This window comes from Orycteropus afer, unplaced genomic scaffold (assembly GCF_000298275.1).
Source record: "Orycteropus afer afer isolate SDZICR_OR568_19922 unplaced genomic scaffold, OryAfe1.0 scaffold00514, whole genome shotgun sequence".
Taxonomy (NCBI): Eukaryota; Metazoa; Chordata; class Mammalia; order Tubulidentata; family Orycteropodidae; genus Orycteropus; species Orycteropus afer.
The window spans coordinates 1,165,068-1,183,908 of NW_006922101.1; the positions used below are offsets into that span (position 1 = coordinate 1,165,068).

The following is an 18,841-nucleotide window of genomic DNA, read 5'->3' on the forward strand; positions in this document are numbered from 1 at the left end:
TTTTCAGTGGCTGATTTTTCAGAAGTTGATAGCCAGGCAGTTCTTCCAAAGAGCCTCTGAGAGGACTCAAACTTCCAGCCTTTTGGTTAGCAGCCAGGCTTGTTAAGCATTTGCACCACCCAGGGACTCCACATATTGATTATCAACCCATTTATTCCAGTGATTGAAATAATGTCTAAATTAAACAAATAAGCAAAAGACGCATAGAGCTTTTAGTATCAGGGATTTTAAAGAGTAAATATTTTAATATTAAATGCAACATTTCCATACCTTCTCTTATTAAATGGAAAGGTATCTATCTATCTTCTCAGTCCTGAGTCAAAAACCTAGAGCAGAGTAAGGGCCAGAATTCTTGCAGAACACATAACTTGGCATACTCATAAGCTTTATTGGTGCAGAGCTGTCTTCAAGAGTCTTAACAATTTCACTATACTATCCTACAATATCCATCCTGGATGCCTGGAGTTGACGGAGTACCCATTGAGATGTTTCAACAAATGGGAACTTGAAGTGCTTACTGATGAAGATTGAAGAATGCAGTCTACAGTATGGATTACATCTCAATATAAAGAAAACAAAAATTCTTACAACTGGACCTAGAAGCAGCATCATGATAAATGGAGAAAACATTGAAGTTGTCAAAGATTTCAAGTTGCTTGGTTCTATAATTGACTCCAGGAGCTCTGGTAGCAAACTGTCTAAGTCACTTGAAGAGGAGGGGAAGGCTCTCAAGGGGATGGATTGACACAGTGGCTGCAGAGATGGGGTTAAGTATAACAGGTATCGTGGAGCTGGCATGGGACCAGGTGGTGTTTCATTCTGCTGTGCATAGGGTCACTATGAGTCAGAGATGACTCGATGGCACCTAACAACAACAACAATCCCCAAATACTGATGATAATAATGGCTTCTCAACTATGTAAGACAGCTTCTGGAAGCATTAAATACCTCGATAAATCTGAGCATTCTTTCTTATTTCCCTTGATTCTACTTTACTGTCTGTCTGTCACTTTTTGTTGATGTCATTGTAGAGGTATCTAGCATCATCTTCCCACCATCCACACTCATCTATTATGTGTAGCAAAAAGGAAATCTCTTCCTTTTAAAGAGAGAAATTAACTTCTTAAATTAATACATAATTTCCCCTACTTTAAGAAATTTATACTCTTAGGGAGACTGTACCATTCTATTCATTAAGTAGTAAATTTGTGATTTTGTGCCATTTATTTCCCATTTCAAAGATGTCACTTAGAAGACTAAGGTGTGCTTGACCCAAGCCGTGGTATTTTCAATCACCTTACATGCATGTGAAAGCTGGACAATTAATAAGGAAGACCAAAGATGAATTGATTCATTTGAATTGTGGTGTTGGAGAATAAAATTGAAAAAAACAAAACAAAAAAAACAAAACATGGACTGTCAGAAGAGCGAAGAAACCTGTCTTGGAAGAAGTACAGCTAGAATACTCCTTTGAGGGGAGAATGGTCAGATTTCATCTCAACTACTTTGGTCATGTTGTCAGAAAGGACCAGTCCCTGGAGAAGGATATCATGCTTGGTAGAGAGTTAATGAAAAAGGGGAAGACTGTCAATGAGACACAGTGACACAGTGGCTGCAACTACAGCCTCAAGCATAGGGAAAGTGAGGATGACAGAGGATCGGGCCATGTTTTGTTGTGCAGTACGTATGGTAAGAACCAACTCAACAGCACCTAACAACTGTTTCTCATGCTGCTCGGACCTCTCTGTCTCTCACTGCTGTGGATATTTCTTATGGCTTTGAATCACAGTAATTGTCCTCTCAATAACTCAACTGTTATATCTTAAGAAGAGCAATATAATATAATGGGAAAAACACTACAGAGGGAAGTCAAAACACTTGTTCTTTGGCCTCAGATCTCCCATAGGTTGGACCCCCAAGTGCAATAATCCTCCTTGCTAGTTGGTTGAAGGAACAGGAAAAAGGGATGAAGTGTAGGGAAGTACTTTATGTTTATAAATTGTGGTAAAATCATTTTCTACTATGATTTTACACGCATAGTGCCAAAGGCACTTGACTGCTCACCAGAAGGCTGGCGGTTCAAACCCACCAGCCACTCCTTGGAAGGAAGGCTGGGCAATCCTACTTCCGTAGTGATACTGCCTCGGAAACCCAAGGAGGGGTCGCTATGAGTCGGGGCCAACTCGACGGCACCTAACAACAACAACAACATGATTTTACACATGTGTGCTTCAGTGATAGGGATTAACTCTGTCTAAGAAAGGACGTCAGCTCTCCAAAGTGATGCAATGATTCTAGTAAATAGTATAACTAGGTAAAAATGACCTCGGAAGGAAGGTTGGGCAATCCTACTTTCGTAGTGATACTGCCTCGGAAACCCAAGGAGGGGTCGCTATGAGTCAGGGCTGACTTGACGGCACACAACAACAACAACAACAGGTAAAAATGAAGAGCATTAAAAGTAATGAATAACAAGAATAACAAGTGATGAATAGCAAGAATAACAGGAGTGTTTAGTGCCATTTCCACTTCTGGTCTGTCAAGATGTGATATGGTTAAGTGGGGAAAAAAAAAGAAAGAAAGAAAGAAAAAACACTAAGGAACTGCCTTTATTATGAAAACTACCAATAGAGAATACTATAATATTTTGAAATAGTAAGTTTTACTTTCTTTTTTTTTAAGTCTAGTACAACAAGATTTGGTGGCTAGCTGTTTTTCATCTTCACTCAGATCAAAATAAAAGGAAATAGTGCTAAAATTAAAGCACAAAATAATACAATTATATGTTAAACAAAACATCTTTTGGTGAAAGGCAAAGACAGAGTACTGTTTCTGGAAGTTTTGTCTTTATAATCTAATAAAACTAGATATTTTACTCATAAAAGTTGACATTTTAAGAGCTTATGTTAGAAGGAGGATGGACATGTTATCAGGAGGACCAATCCCTGGACAAGGACTCCTGCATGGTAAAGTAAGACATCAGCAGAAAAGAGGAAGACCCTCAATGAGATGGATGGACACAGTGGCTGCCACAATGGCTCAAACACGGCACCCGCTGTGAGGATGGTGCAGGACTAGCCAGCATCCCAGTCTTTTGTAGACTGGGTCACTATGAGGTGGAACTAACTCAACAGAACTGAACAACAACATACTTTCTAATAGGACTACCTAAGTCCTATTAGATGACATTCAAAAACTAAGAGTATGTCTTATTTTTGTGTTCTAAGTAGTTTATAATATATGCTTACAGAATCAAAATAAAAAAATGTGTGCCTTCGGGCCTTGAATTGAACTTACTCCCATGAATTAGCTTTCAGACAAACAATAGGCCTATGAGCTAAACAACTACACCTGGGAGATGCATTCCTTAGAAAAGACAAGTGAGAGATAGGAAGAGCAACATTTGCACAGGGAGATAGCTAGACAGGCAGGAATGCATAGGTAAGAAGGCCACAGGAAAATGGGTAACCGCAGGGTGGAGGTAGGAAGAGAGCTGTTATATTGTAGGGATTGTAATTGGTGTCATGAAACAAAAAGTGTATGAAATGCTGAGTGTAAAATGAATCTGCTTTGTAAAATGGCACCCAAATCACAATTTAAAAAAAGAAAATATATAAACACAGAAAAATATTATTCCACTCATGCCTACTGTTAATAAACTGTATTATAATACAAGTTGTGTTTATTAATCATTGGCATTTCTTTTGAGGGTTCATTTGACTCATTAAGATCAGAAGTTTGATTGCTCATGATGAATCTCTTAAAGCTTTTCTTGATTATTTTTTAAATTTCGTAGCAAACACTACAACATGTCTTAGCCAATTAGGCCTGTCAACTTCCACTGTGGCTTCTAATCAATTGTTTTACTTTGGAAATGACAGGAAATCCTTATTAAAAGTCATGCTTCTTGGATAGAGATGTGGCAGCCTTCACGTGGGTGATGGCAGAGAAGACAAGCCATGTTTTGTTAAAAGTAATAAGTAGAAATCAGTTTCAGCAGAAATGTGGCAGACTATGTCATAAGGATTGAGGCTAAGAATGGCAGAGCATCTCACTGATACTACACTGGAAAATGAGTCCATATATGTATATCTAGGTTTTTGTTTGTTTGTTTGTTTATAATCGATTGGTTAATTCAAAGAGCCTTGGTGGTGCAGTGGTTATATACACAGCAGTTAATTGAAAAGTCAGCAGTTTCTCCTAGGAAGAAAGATGTGGTAATCTGCTTCCATAAAGATAACAGTCTTAGAAATGCTATGGAGTAGTTCTACTCCATCTTGTAGGGTCAAAAGGAATTGGAATCAACTCAATACCAATGGGTGAATGGATGCACAAGTTAAACAAAAGGCAAGAAGAACGGCCAAACTACTAATATAGCCTTAAAAGCTGTCTCTAAATGCATTTTAAGCAAAGGGAAAACAGGGTGCAATGAATTTCAATCTAGAAACAAAAAGTAATCCCTGAAAGCAGCCATTTACATGAGTCGTTGATTTTTTAATAAACTGCTTGAAGTGCAATATTTAAGATTTAAGTAAATTTTGATGATCATAAGTGATTTTAAGTTGTTGCTGCAGTAGATTAAAAACACTTTCATAGAGTTGTCCTCCCCCCTTCTTTTTTAGCTAAATTCCTGATTATTGTTAAATTTCTTGACAGGCACTATCATAAGAAAAAAATAATAGTGTGAACTCATTAAAGGGGTGAAGAAAAACAAGATTTAGAGAAAAACTAGATCTAATCTTTCTACTTTGCATCTTTATGAGACTTTTTCTGTTCAAAAGATTTAGATCAATTTTTATAAAACAAAATATTCCCATATAACTCATTTTTCTCATTGAGAATAAACTTATACCAACTTGATTGTAAAAAAAAAAAAAAATGAAATTTGTTCTCAATAGTTTTTTTTTAAAGCTATTTAAATATAACACAGAAGGAATTTAGTAAAATAAAAAATAAAAGTAAGAACAGGAAAGTGTTTTCCTTTTGATGGTAAAATGAAGAACATCTGCTCTGTTTGTGTAGTGCCTAGCACATTTCACTGCTAACCAGAAGGCTGGTGGTTCAAACCCACAGCCACTCCTCGGAAGAAAGATTGGGCAATCTACTTCCATAGAGATACTGCCTCAGAAACCCAAGGAGAGCTCACTATGAATCAGAAACAACTCTACAGTAGTGAGTTGTTTTTTTTTTTTGTTTTGTTTTGTTTTTTTCCCCTCTTAGAAAGGAGCCCTGGTGGTGCCATGGTTAAAGTACTGAGGTGCTAACTGAAAGGACTTTAGTTCAAACCCTCTAGACACTCTGCAAGAGAAACGCGTGGCAGTCTCCTTCTTTCTGTATGGCCAGTTCTACTCTGTCTCATAAAGTTGTTGTGTCAGAGTTAACTCAATGGCAGTATGTTTGGTTTGGGCCTATTTAGATGTAAAATAAAAAAAATAAAAAAAATAAAAACTAACTGCCATTGAGTAGGGTTTCCAAGGCTGTAATTCATTATGTAATTATTTATGGAAGTAGATCACCCCATCTTCTTTCCGTGGAGTGGCTGCTGGGTTTGAACTGGTAACTTTCTGATTAGCAGCTGAATGCCTTTATCCACTATGGCACCAGAGCTCCTTAGCAGTGAAATAGCAACATGTAATACTATAATGAATAATTACCTTTGCACTTTCCCTTTGGGAAAGAGAAAAGTAAACTGACATTTCCTGTAAAAGAACACTGGCACTTACTTGTTGAACTCCCAACACATGGCGCAAAAGTACCATAGCACAGTGGTTCAAAAAATGATGGGCTGGAATATGTCAACATTTCAGTTATCCATCACTGAAGAAAAAATCAAATGACATGAATTATTTGAGTGCTTTGATTTAGGAGATTTAGCAGAGAAAAATGTATAAAATATCCTATGCAAATGATAGCCTAAGTTGGAATATATGGGTAAAATGGAGGGGGAGGCATGATTAAAAAAATAATAATAACAGAGATTATAATGTAAATGTATTGAAAATAAAATAGATAATTCCTTTTATTTTAAATAAAATTTACCCAGGATTATTTAAATGCAAATCTCACTGATTCCGCTTATGAGTATATGTGCAGGGGTCAAAACTTGCCAGCTTTAGATCCCAAGATTTGTAATAATATGTAATATGATAGGAACAGGAGCAGAGCCATATTATGTTCTTTTGTTTGGCAATAAAATATAGAATATATTCAATGATACCCCAGAGGTGGGTCTCTTGCAATCTGTTGATGTAGAAATAACATTTTTTTTCCTCTAATTTTCAAACACAAAGTCTGGGGAAAAAAAATTATTTTTAATACTGAACAAATACATAACCATTCTCCAAAGACATATAGACATAATGATTTTGATTAAAAATACATGTAATTCTTAACTGCCATCTTTAATCTTGATCCCTAAGAAATCTCTGGATAGGATTTAGTACTTTAGAACTAGAGGACATTTACCATTCCACTGGGCAACACAACTCATTAGGCATACATGCTTTTTCATCAAAAGGTTAAGAACTTAATCATATTTACACATTTCATTTCACATAAGATTTCGATTCTGCAAAAACATTGACAAATGTATTTCTCTGTGAACACTCACAGCACATATAAGGTCATTGGACATGGTGGAGGGATATGGGGATAAGGTGGGTTAAATGGTGTTATTAGTATGCTCACACCCAAACTTACTTTGATTTTTACTTTTCATTACATTATGTGTTATCAATTTAGGTTAACTTTTGAGTCATCCTGATACCTCAGAATGTATTTTAAATATAAGGTTTTGCATATTTGCATGCCATGAATAATGCATAAGCCAGAGGAATCAAATTGGCAAAAAAACACCATTTCTGAGATAATTTATAAATACATAAAATTACCTATTTGGATTTAAAAAAAAATTTATGGATGTAGGAAAGAAATACCCAAGTTTATATATGTATGTATGTGTGTATATATATATATATATATATATATATGTATATGTGTATATATATATGTATGTATATATACTCTATTGCTCCTACTTGAGGATATCCACATGGACTTGTCCTGTAACAAATTCGTATACCTGTCTCTTCTATGCAATTAAATGTATCATTTTGTCCAATCCCCTCTTTGTATGAAAGTTGATGTTTTTGCAAAACGTTGTGTTTAATGTACATGAAATAAAAACTTTTCTATGGGATGATCAGCTGAAAACAGTGGGTAAAGGGAAGTAAGATGGTAAGGGAGATATATATTATATATATATATTCACTCTTACAATGACATACAGATTAAGACAGCCTGTTTAGAGAGTGTCCCACTCTAATGATTTGTTCTCCTTGGGTTTCAGATTCAAGACCTCTTCCAGATGTAGCCTTGACTGGGAAGTGCACCCGCGAGTGTGATGAATACGGCCACTCAGACTCCTGCTGGATGCCCGTCCGCACTTCTCCAGAGAGGAAGAAGAGCCAGCCCAAACTCTCCACTTTCATGCCTGTTGATGAACGAGGAAGTCAGGAAAAGCTGGCCAATGGCGAGGCTGCCATCATGGGAGACCGCAACAGAAACCTCCTGAACAAAAAGTTGACCTCATCCTATGAGACCTTCAGTACACCTAGTTTCAGCAAAAATGAGGAAGCCAATTCTGAGGATATTCCCCTTACAAAAACCGGGGAATACAAGCCATCTCCTGTCAATACGCTCACTAGAAGAGAAGTTTACCTGTAGGCTATAAAGGAGCAACAGCAAAATTCTTTTCATGTATGAGAAGGAGAATAAGGGGAGAGGGGAACTTACAAAGCAAACCCGTTTATTGAAAAAGAGGGGGCTACCAAAGAGACAAAGCTTTGCCTGCCTCTTCTGCCTCCAGGTCAGGCCGTTAGTGATACTGTTAGCCTGATTATAATGTACAATGTAGAAATCATCCTTGTTACTTGCATGTCTAAGCCCTCACTGATTCCCAACACTCACTCTCCCTCCCACCCCTACACCCCTCCAAAAAAAAAAAAAAGCAAACAAAAAAGATGGTTGTAAGTTTCTTTCACGGTAACAAGCCTGATTAGCAGAACACAACACACTCTCATTATCCTTAGGCTGAAGCATGATTTTAGTCACTTTGATTTCGTTCGAGTGTCATCTGGCTGTTCAAAAATAGCAGGTCAACTGAAATATATTTCAGACATACCTTCAGAACATAGCAAAGGCAATCCTTTGAAAATGAGAGAGTTCCTCTAAAGGTACAGTCCTTATAAACATGGACTCCATTAAGAAGTAGTTTGGGAAGATCACAGCTTTATTATCTCACAAAGACTGAGAGCTAAACAATACCCAGTTGGCGACTGCACTTCCAAATTGGCGTACATTATTTTCGAGTCAGGAGACTCAACTCCAATTCCATGTGTTCTCTCAATATTCTAAATATGCAGATAAATTTTTCACAGTTATCAATTATACTACATATGACTTATAAAAATTACTTTTTTTGCCTCCCAAGAACAGGACCAGTATTATCAACTAACTGGAAGAATCATGTCATGAAAAGACCAAAGACCAAACCATGGATCAGGGAAATCATGAAGTATATTTGATCTTGACATGGAAATCCATTAAACAATAAAAACAGCTGAACCCATGCACACCCAGGAACACTCAAACACTTATTCATTTGACAGTCTCTGTACCCTGAAGACATGCTTCTTTTAAAATGGAAAGCTCAGAAAATGAAAAACTTATAAAACATATTTTTTGGTATTATGATAGTAGGCAATTAGAAGTTCAAGGTTAGTTTCAAACAATATTATCAGGGAAGATTCCACTTTTTAAAATCATTCTATTTGTGGTTAGTAAGGTAAGGAAATTAAGATGCATTGACATAACAGTCTTATAAATTAAGTCCACTATTATAATTTTAGAATCCAAGGTATGCTTGCTGGTTTTATTAGCCACGTATCAAATTACCAACTGCATTTCTTCGTGTTCAGTGAATGCTTTCCACACAACACGAGTGCATTAATTTTGAATCCTGTGCAATATAGAGTTATTTTGAGACTCACAGTGTTGAGACTAGGGGACACCACAGTTGAATTTGTCACTAATGGAGTTTAAATATTAGTTAATGTATGTCTTAAAACAAATCCAGACTGAACATGAGGGAGATTAGTTCTGGACATTGACACTTCTCACAGTATGCACCTTTCAAAGTTGGAAAACACATAGTGTTTCAGTTCACTAAGAAGGAACAGAATATGCAGATGTGAGTCACTCACTTTATAAAGGTGATCTGGAACTATTGGAAATTGAACTGGGACATTCACATGAGAGTGACAATCCATAGACAGCATAGGGAATAACAGGCAAAGAGAGCAAGAATTCCCTTACAGATTGTTTATAACCTGGTTAAAGTGTAGCCTTGATGGCTCTCCAGCAAACTGTAGAAACAATGTAGCTTTGGGTAGCTTCTTGCTTTGCATAATTTCTTAGACTGTAATGTGAAGTACCTGGACTATAGGTTGATAATTCCCTATAGATCATCAAAAATGCATATCTTTGAAAACCACTTCTCTTTTTGGTGGGGTACACTTTTGGAGTCATTTCCTTATGCTCTTTCTAAAATGGAGTTTTCATTTTGGTGTTAGTTTATGTGTAATAGTTAAGATGAAAAATGTATGTAATTGAAACAAAAACATTGAACTAAAATATGAATAATTAAACATGTTTATGTTTGATTATTATTTACACTATGGAAAGATGCAATTGTAGTACTTTGTTAGGAAACTGCATTAAAGCAGGTCTGCCTTGTATAATCTGTAAGTACCTATTAAGACAAAATGCTTCTACAGATACTTATGAAATGTATATTTTTCTTGCACGTTACAATGGAAGTAATTGCATAACACAAGTGTTCAACAAACTTTTTTTAATTGTTTTTTTTCTCTTTTTCATGAGACATTTGAAACCACTAGATATCTTATATCACTCTACCCTCTACCTTTAAATCCTTCTGTTCTCTATAAAGCTAATACAGGCCATAATGAATATTTACATTGATTGCATCCACAGTCACTCAATCCATTCATGACATTCATTCCATTTTCATTAAACTTGTGAGCCTCCCTTTAGAACTAAAATGGGTGTGAAAGAATAAAATTCAGTGTACTGTAAGTATTCACAGTAATTCTAGTAGAATTAGCTATCATAACATGTAGAATTAGCTATCATAACATGTTCAAGGACTTGAAGCACTTACTGATGAAGATCAAAGACTACAGCCTTCAGTATGGATTATACCTTAACATAAAACAAAAATCCTCACAACTGAACAATAAGCAACACCATTACAAACAGAGAAAAAGTGAAGTTGTCAAGGATTTCACTTTACTTGGTCCCACAATCAGTGCCCATAGAAGCAGCAGTCAAGAATTCAAGCGATGTATTTCATTGGGCAAATCCACTGCAAAAGACCTCTTTGAAGTGTTAAAAAGCAAAGATGTCATGTTTAAGACTAAGGTGCACCTGACCCAAGCCATGGTATTTTCTGTTGCCTCACATGCATGTGATAGCTGGACAATGAACACTGAAGACTGAAGAAGAATTGATGCATTTGAATTATGGTGTTGGCAAAAAATATTGAATATACCATGGACTGCCAGAAGAACGAACAGGTCTGTCTTGAAGGAAGTAAAGCCAGAATGTTCTTTAGAAGTAACAATGGCCATGCTTTATATCATTACTTTGGACATATTATCAGGAGGGAGCAGTCCCTGGAGAAGGGCATCACACTTGATTAAGTATAGGGTCAGTGGAAAAAGAGGAAGACCCTCAACAACAAGATAGATTGACCAATGGCTGCAGCAATGGGCTCAAACATTGCAATGGTTGTGAGGATGGCTCAGGATTGGGCAGTGTTTCATTCTGTTGTACATAGGCGTCACTATGAGTCAGAACCGACTCAACAGCACCTAACAACAACAACAACAACATGTTTATTATATAATGAGCTGGCATGACACAGAAATATATTTTGTGTTTGTATGACTTTTATTTTGAATAGGTTAAATCTGGTGCCACTCCATATATAGAGTGCTTTTAAAAATAAATAAATAAAAAGATACAAAAATATAAAATAAATGAGTGAATGCAAAATAAGCAACTGTGCCTTTTATACCTGTTGTTATGGTAAAAAAACGGTTGTTGGGTTTGGACAATGAGGGGAAATGGGCTATTCCCAACTTTTTTGATCCTGTATATTTATCCATGTTTATTTTCTGAAAATAATAAATAATATATTAAAAATTTGCCTTCTGCCAAACTCAGATAATGGACCAGTCTTAAATATTGTTCATTCATAAAACAAAATTAAGACATTAAAATGGACTGCTTAAATCTGACTGGGAGGCTAAAGCATTTATTGTGATAGTAACACAGAGAGATACTATCAGGCGTAAAAATCAGTCTATTTTGCAAGGTAAAATAGTTATTTAGAATTTTTATTCTTTTTTGTTGTTTTCCTTTAGCTGCTGTTTCTTTTTGTTTGTACAGTATATAAACCATTCTTGTTTTCTGTACCCAGGAATCTCAAATGAACTTTGCATGCATTATACATTAGGACACATTTATAAATTAATGAGTAACTATATAAATTTATGTGTATTAAAACATGTGTAGCTTCAGTCAAAATCTAATGTTCATTCTGAACCTCTGGATATCATTTCTGTATGGTTTCTGACTGGCCTGTTGCCTGAGTTTCAGAAAACAAGGGAGGCACTATTTTTATGGGAGGAGAAACTAAAATGGTACTGAAGATGTCTGACTGAATGACTACTCTAGGAAACTGTCTTATAGGAAAAGAAAATAAAACACAGACCAGAGGAAACTGCCAAGAATCAGTCATCCTAAAACAGTCATGAGGAATCTGAAGACCTAAATAGTTTTAGGTCTATTTGATCAGTGATAAATATGCAATATGTCCTTAAGAAAAAAAGGAGTGCAAAAGATCATGAATATTGTAAGCATGTTAGTTTTGACCAGGGTAGAAATGTCTGGAGGAAGGCATCGCTTTTTTTTGTTGTTGTTATTATTTTCCCCTGGCTACTTGGGGTTTACTTTCAGAAAACTTCTTACATTTTAAAGCACTTGCATTCAGTGTGGTATGGATCTGTTTGTAATGTTAATCATTGACTATTGTTCTGCTACCTGGATGTTGATAGTGAAGCAGAGAACAATTTATCATCGTTTATTATGAGTCACTATGCACGCAACTATGCTAAACATGGCGAAATGTATTAAACATTCGTCCAACTATTTATGAAATACTTTGCATAATTTAATTTGCTTTTGTACAGTTTTATGTAAATAAACTGCTTGTCATTTTTGTCTCTGCAAATTAAAATATAACATGGTCAAATGGTTTCACACTTGTAAGTGTACTTCTCTTTTGACAGGTAATTCAGTTTTGATTGGACAGGAAGTGAATGGATGCATGTACCACTTTGATTCAAAATGGCTTGATTTCTGCTAAATTAAGACAGAGCAAGGAAGCTGCTGCTCCAGAATTGTTGATTTGTGGGGCACTCTACCTAACTGTCATGTTACATTGTCTTTAAATGAAACAGAATTTATATCTTCAGTTTCATCAAAGTAATTCCAATACAGTGTCCTAGCAGGGTAGGACCTCTCATCATTAATGTAATCTTTTCAGAGATGTATTTAAAAAAATCACGTTCAAGAAAAAATTAATTCTAGACCAAACTCTATCCCTATACAAGATGTTTGTTTTTACTTCAGAGAAAAGAAAAAGAAATCAAGGATAAAAAAAAAAAAAAAAAAATCATAAATATCATGGGAGAGTTATAAGGAATATTTGAAGCAAATAACGAACTTTTACCCTAATTAACTCATTGTTTCTTTAGTTGAGCTTTCTCAAAATTTTTAACTTTAATTATTTATAATCTTTCTAATTTTCTTATCTATTGATTTTCCTCTTTGTTATTAAATTGCCCCCCAACTACAAATGTTATCTCCTTCAAATACTCAATTAGGAGTTGTCTTGCAATTCAGAGACTTAACGTTTAACAGGAAACAAAAATATTTTCTATATATACTGAAGGAGCTCTGGTAGCATAGTGCCTAAGGCATTTGACTGCTAACCAGAAGGCTGGTGGTTCAAACCCCCCGGCCACTCATCGGAAGGCAGATGGGGCAATCTACTTCCATAGTGATACTGCCTTGGAAACCCAAGGAGGGGTCGCTATGAGTCGGGCTCGACTCGACGGCACCTAACAGCAGCAATATCTACTGATGGGCAACATGGATTTCTTTTTTAATCCCAACAGTGCTGTTAAAAATTAGCTCCATGGAAAATATACTTTCTGCAGATCCTGGGCCTCAGAGTTTCTCTATCGTTTTTTACCTCCATTGGATGAAAATTAAAAATACTTTATATAACGTGTGTCTTATACTTTCTTGACTCAAAGATATATTTGTAAATTGATTTTTAACAGCAGCCTACCTTCTCTAAAATAGGAGCCTTGGTGGCATAGAGATTGAAGTGCTCTATTGCAAACTTAACGGTGGGTGGTTCAAAGCTACCAGTCTCTCCTTGGGACAGAGATGTTGACAGTTGCTTCTGTAAAGATTTACAGCCTTGGAAACCCTATGGGGAGTTACTAGTCTGTTGTACAGGCTAGCTACGAGTCAGAATCAACTCTAGAACAGCAGGTTTGGTTTCGGGTTATGGTAGGAAGATCTGCTATAAAGTGTATTGATCTGAAGAAAGGGCATATCTATTCACTCTGGATCTCTCTTTTACTAGTGGTAACCACAAAGCTTCAGAATATAAACCAATGGGGCAGAACAGAAATTAAAACCATTCACTTTGTGTCCATCTCTTAAACTTGCCATTCAACATTATATTTAGATTTGACCAACCTTATGTTTTTCTTTATCCTGAAATTGCATTCTTGGGTGAAATTTAAAAAAAAAAAAAAAGAAGCAGAAGAAGAAGCCCTCAAACATGTAAAGATACAGTAATACACAATACAGAGAACATACACATGAAGAGGGCCAACAAAACTGCACAGTATCGCTTCCAGGGCTTATGTTTGATTATTCTACCACATCTGAGCCATTGGAAGCGCTCCATTTAGTAATTAAGACACTTGATTTAACATATTAATCTCTTCTAAACAATACCTTGCATTTATAGCTCACATAATGATTTATAAAGTATTTTCATTAGATTTATCTCATAAAATCTCCATAACACCTGCAAGATACGCTGTAGAAACTGTTACATGAGTTTTGTACATTTTACTTTTATTGTAAAATCTCACACTGAAGGAAAATTTGAATACAAAATTCTATCAACATTAACATTTCCCTCCACTAGCTTATGTACCAATCAAAACATTTCGCATGATTTAGCAGAATGATAAGAAACTCTCCTCATTTACCTGAATGAAATACTCATTTAGTAAAGTACAAATTTGGGAGGTATTAACTATGCAGATTGGCAGGTAATTATCTTCAATTGACTTTGTACAATATATCCTGGCAATTATTTTAACTTGTCTGGGATTTCTGACAGTAAATTATAAATCTTAAAACATCATAACCTCTTTTCTTTCTGCTGAGCATGCCTGGCCTCATCCATCTAGCAAAGAGGTGAAAGAGGTGAACCTTGGCCAGATAAATAATCACCTGAATTATCACAACTAACTCTCAGTCCCACCAAAACTGATCAGATAGTTGTACAATTTTCAAATTTCATTGAATGATAAGTGAATGGATCCATTTATCTGATGTCCTCAAAAATTAATTGATAGCATTTTTGCCTTGTCCCTTTCATTCATTTTACTCTTAATGTTTGTGTCCCCACACTTTTGCCACATTTTGAGAAGTATTTGCTCTGCATTTTTCCTCTTTCAAAAGTGAAACTAGTTCTCCCAGGGGCAATATTAGAGAGTTAACCAAGGACTAGAGGATTTGCAACCCAATCAGCTTTATTTTAATGGAAATTTACAATATCACTACTTGAGCTCTTAGGAAGCCAAGTGAATAGAGACTGATCTTACATTTGTTTATTTTCTCTTATCTTTATCCCTACTCTAACACTTGTTTATAATAAAGTGCATGGAGGAAGGTGATTAACCAAGATAATGTAAATTTCCTAAGCTGCAGGGAGTGAAGAAAGGCTATGAATGCAAAATGGGGAAAGCTAAAAGTTTATGCTCCCCTTTCACCCTAACTTTAATTTTGTTCTGTTGTGTTTCTACTAAGTGTACATTCTATTCACTGTTTGGATTTAATATGTGTGAACCAGACAGAAATAATTTTGTCTATTTATTGAATCTCCAAAGATGTAGAAGGTGTGAAACAGTTCCTATCTGTAAAATTTGCCTCTAACACTCTCACATAATGCTAAACAAAAATTATAGCTTATTCATTATTATCAGTTTTCTTCTTTCCCATTACCAGAAAGGTCATAAGATATATGCCTGAGGTCAACAGAAAAAACTTACAGATTAGGCTGGCTTTGAAATATAGAAATGCTAATGGTGTGGTTAATAGAAAAACAAAATCCTCTAAAGAAAAACCTGAATAAGCAGTATAAAGAAAGAGATAAAAACAAGATGTTTTATTCAGGCAATTTAATTAAAAGTACATTACAATCTTCCAGACTTGTAATATTAGTAGTAACTTGATAGGAAAATGTCATTTTTTTTTTCTAAATGTGTTTTATGCTATTACAAAGAAAACTTTTTATTGCACTACCATGCATAGATACAAAAAATTGACTGCATATTTAAACTATTTTATAATATATTTATGGAAAGAATGCAAAGGGGAAAAACTTGAAATAAGTAAAGAAATAAATTAAATAGATGGCTAGATCATTTGTTTATAGTTTTAAATCTACTTTTAAAGAGGGAAACTATTAATTGAATGCCTTTACACACCCTGAACAGCTGGAACATATAAAAGCAGCACTTCTTAATTTGGAATTTGAGGACCACTGAGAGACAGCAGATTCTCAGAGATCAAGGTATTTTTATGAGAATTTAAAATTTCTTGAATTTTATTAATATGATAATATAATCTTTCAGAATAAATAGTTCTTAGTGATAATTCTCAATAGAAACTGTATTTCATAGAATAAAATTTCAAGACATACGTCAATATTTATCCATCTATTGGATGAATAGATGCAATATTTATCCATCTATTGGATGAATAGATGCATTTTCTAAAGTATAAAGGGATATATTTTTTCCTTTGTATCAGTTGCCACTGAGTCATTCCACCTCACGGTGAACATGTGTGTCAGAGTAGAACTGTGCTTCATAAACTTTTCAATTCCTGATTTGGTGAAGTAGATCACCAGCCCTTTTTTCTGAGGAAACTGAGTGGACTTGATCCTCCAACCTTTTGGTTAGCAACTGAGCATATTAATCTCGTCCACCACACAGGGACCCTTCTTTCCCTTATATTTAGTTGCTAAGGAGTCAGTCTAACTCATGGCAAGCCAGGTGTCCAGAGTAGAATTGGTCCATGTGGTTTTTGATACTGTGAACTTTTGGAAGCACATCTCTAGATTTGTCTTCCAAGAAGCCTCTGGTTGGGTTCAAACTGCCAAAATGTTGGCTGGTAGTTGAGTGCTTAACCATTTGCACTACCCAGGGACTCCTTTTACCTTTAAAGAAATCCTTATATTACTGAGTTGTGAGAAACATTAAGTCAGAGAATTTCATAAGAAGCAAAGTATTAAATGATATGAATAACGGAACTAGAAGATATCAGCATATAGAGAGATTAATAAAATATTTCTGTATTGTTCAAATGGGAAACAGTTTGGGGTTTTGCAGAATCAAAGTCAAGGTTATCATGTAACCAAAAAAAAAAAAAAAAAAACCTCATTCTCATTGCCGCCGTGGAGTTGGACCCAACTTATAGCAACCCCTCCTTGGCTTTTGGAGGCGGTATCACTACAGAAGTACATTGCTCAACCTTCTTTCCAAGGAGTGGCTGGTGGGTTTGAACCACCAGCCTTCTGGTTAGCAGTCAAGTGCTTTAGACACTATGCTACCAGTAGACATCTAATAATAAGAGAAAAAAAAGCCAGATATATTTCAACCATTTAAATGATCAGAAAATACTCTTTGCATTCAAGACATACAAAATAAGGCAGTTGGCTGAATTTGGCCTATATCCCAGAGGTTGTAGTTTGCTGACGCTGGTAGATCCCTCAAAAACTACTGTAATTGATAATAATTTTAGACTCTATCATTAATATTATTCTTATTGCACCATTCACCCTTGGACAGGGCTAGTATATGGCTTGGTTAAAAAAAAAATGCAACACAACCATTGCTGTGGAGTTGGATTTGACTCATAGTGATCACTTCTTGGATTTCTGAGGTGGTATCACTATGGAAGTAGATTGCCCAACCTTCCTTGTGGGGAGTGGCTGGTAGGTTTGAACCACCAACCTTCTGGTTATCAGTCAACTGCCTTAGGCATTATGCCACCAGAGCTCCTGTGGCTTGGTTCAGTGAACTTATGAATACCCTCTTTGGAAGTTAAATCATATGAGTACCTTAGTTATCAGGTTCATTGTCTTGCACTGACCACTTATGCAGAAATCCCATCCTTGGGTCACATACTCTGTTAGAGATGCACGTTATAATGTACAAACCATTGATGCCACTGGAAATTAGTTTTCAATTTTCTCAAGGTCAGAATCTTTATCATCTGCTTAACAAACAAACAAAAAATAAGAGTGTCTCTAAAAATGACATGGTGGGGATCTGACGTCCTCTGACTCCAAAGGGTGAAGGAGAATCTTCATCAGCATCAATCCTCAAGGCTGATTCCTATGAAGCAGAGGTCAGACATACTTCCCCTCACCAAACTTATCACCAATTCTGACACCAAATGTCCCTCCCACAGCACTCTCTCCATCTCTTCTGTGTCCCATTATTCATTGCAATGGCCATATGGAACTAACAGACCATACTCATGATTGTGAGGTTTATTAGGGAAGTAACAGGTTACAATTCAGAATAAAAAATGGCTCAGAATACAGTTCTTCATTTAAGATACCTTCCTTTTATCAGCTGTGCCCATCAACAGGCCTCTCTCTGATCTTTGGCCTCTGCCCTACATGGCCAAGTGTAACAAAGCTCTTTAGCTCTGCCAATAAGTGCCAAGAGCAAGCCCCCTGCCTGAAGGCTCTCAGCTTTCTCAGTACATGGGCCAGGAAACCTCCTGCTGGTCTCCTAGTTCTTCTGCCATAGTTTCTCTGATATTGCTTCTCACTGTCTTTCACCATCTCCAGTGTTACAGCTTGCTCTCTCTCTCTCTGTCTCCTCTGTCTAGGAGGTTCTTAGCACAGGGATCCTGGTCCAAAGGACATACTCCACTCCTGGTTCTTGTATCTTGCTGGTCACAAGGTCCCCCTTTCCACCTGTGGAATGGCTTGTTTTAAGCTCAGTGGGATGACAAAACTGACAAAATTTCTCTTGTCAGAGTTCCATACACCTTATTTGAATTCTTCTAGTGCCACAAGTTATTTACATGATTAGCAAGCTATTCAGTCCCCTCGATGGCCACAAGTACCTCATTTGCATAGTCCCAACAGGTCATTTGGTGGGAGGAGTTACAAAATCTCTGGCTAGAAGGGCCTTATTAAGTAATTCACTGCACCAAAGGCCTCTCTCTGACTTCTAGCCATTGGTCCTTTGATTCTTGAAGGATTAACTTCCCCAGCCCAATCATTTTATCAGCCTAAAACAGTCATTAACAATTAGTCCTTCAGTAGGGCAAAGAGTCCTAAAGGTGAGGTTAT

General features: G+C 36.1%; 1 protein-coding gene across 1 annotated transcript in view; it reads left to right on the plus strand.

Annotated features, from left to right (window-relative positions):
- Window positions 1-7,725, plus strand: part of PCDH7 (protocadherin 7) — a 598,799-nt gene extending 591,074 nt beyond the window's left edge. The window contains exon 4 of the mRNA XM_042782922.1: window positions 7,349-7,725. Coding sequence (XP_042638856.1) covers window positions 7,349-7,725 — 377 coding nt within the window. The remainder of the gene's footprint in view (window positions 1-7,348) is intronic.
- The last annotated feature ends 11,116 nt before the right edge of the window (window positions 7,726-18,841 follow it).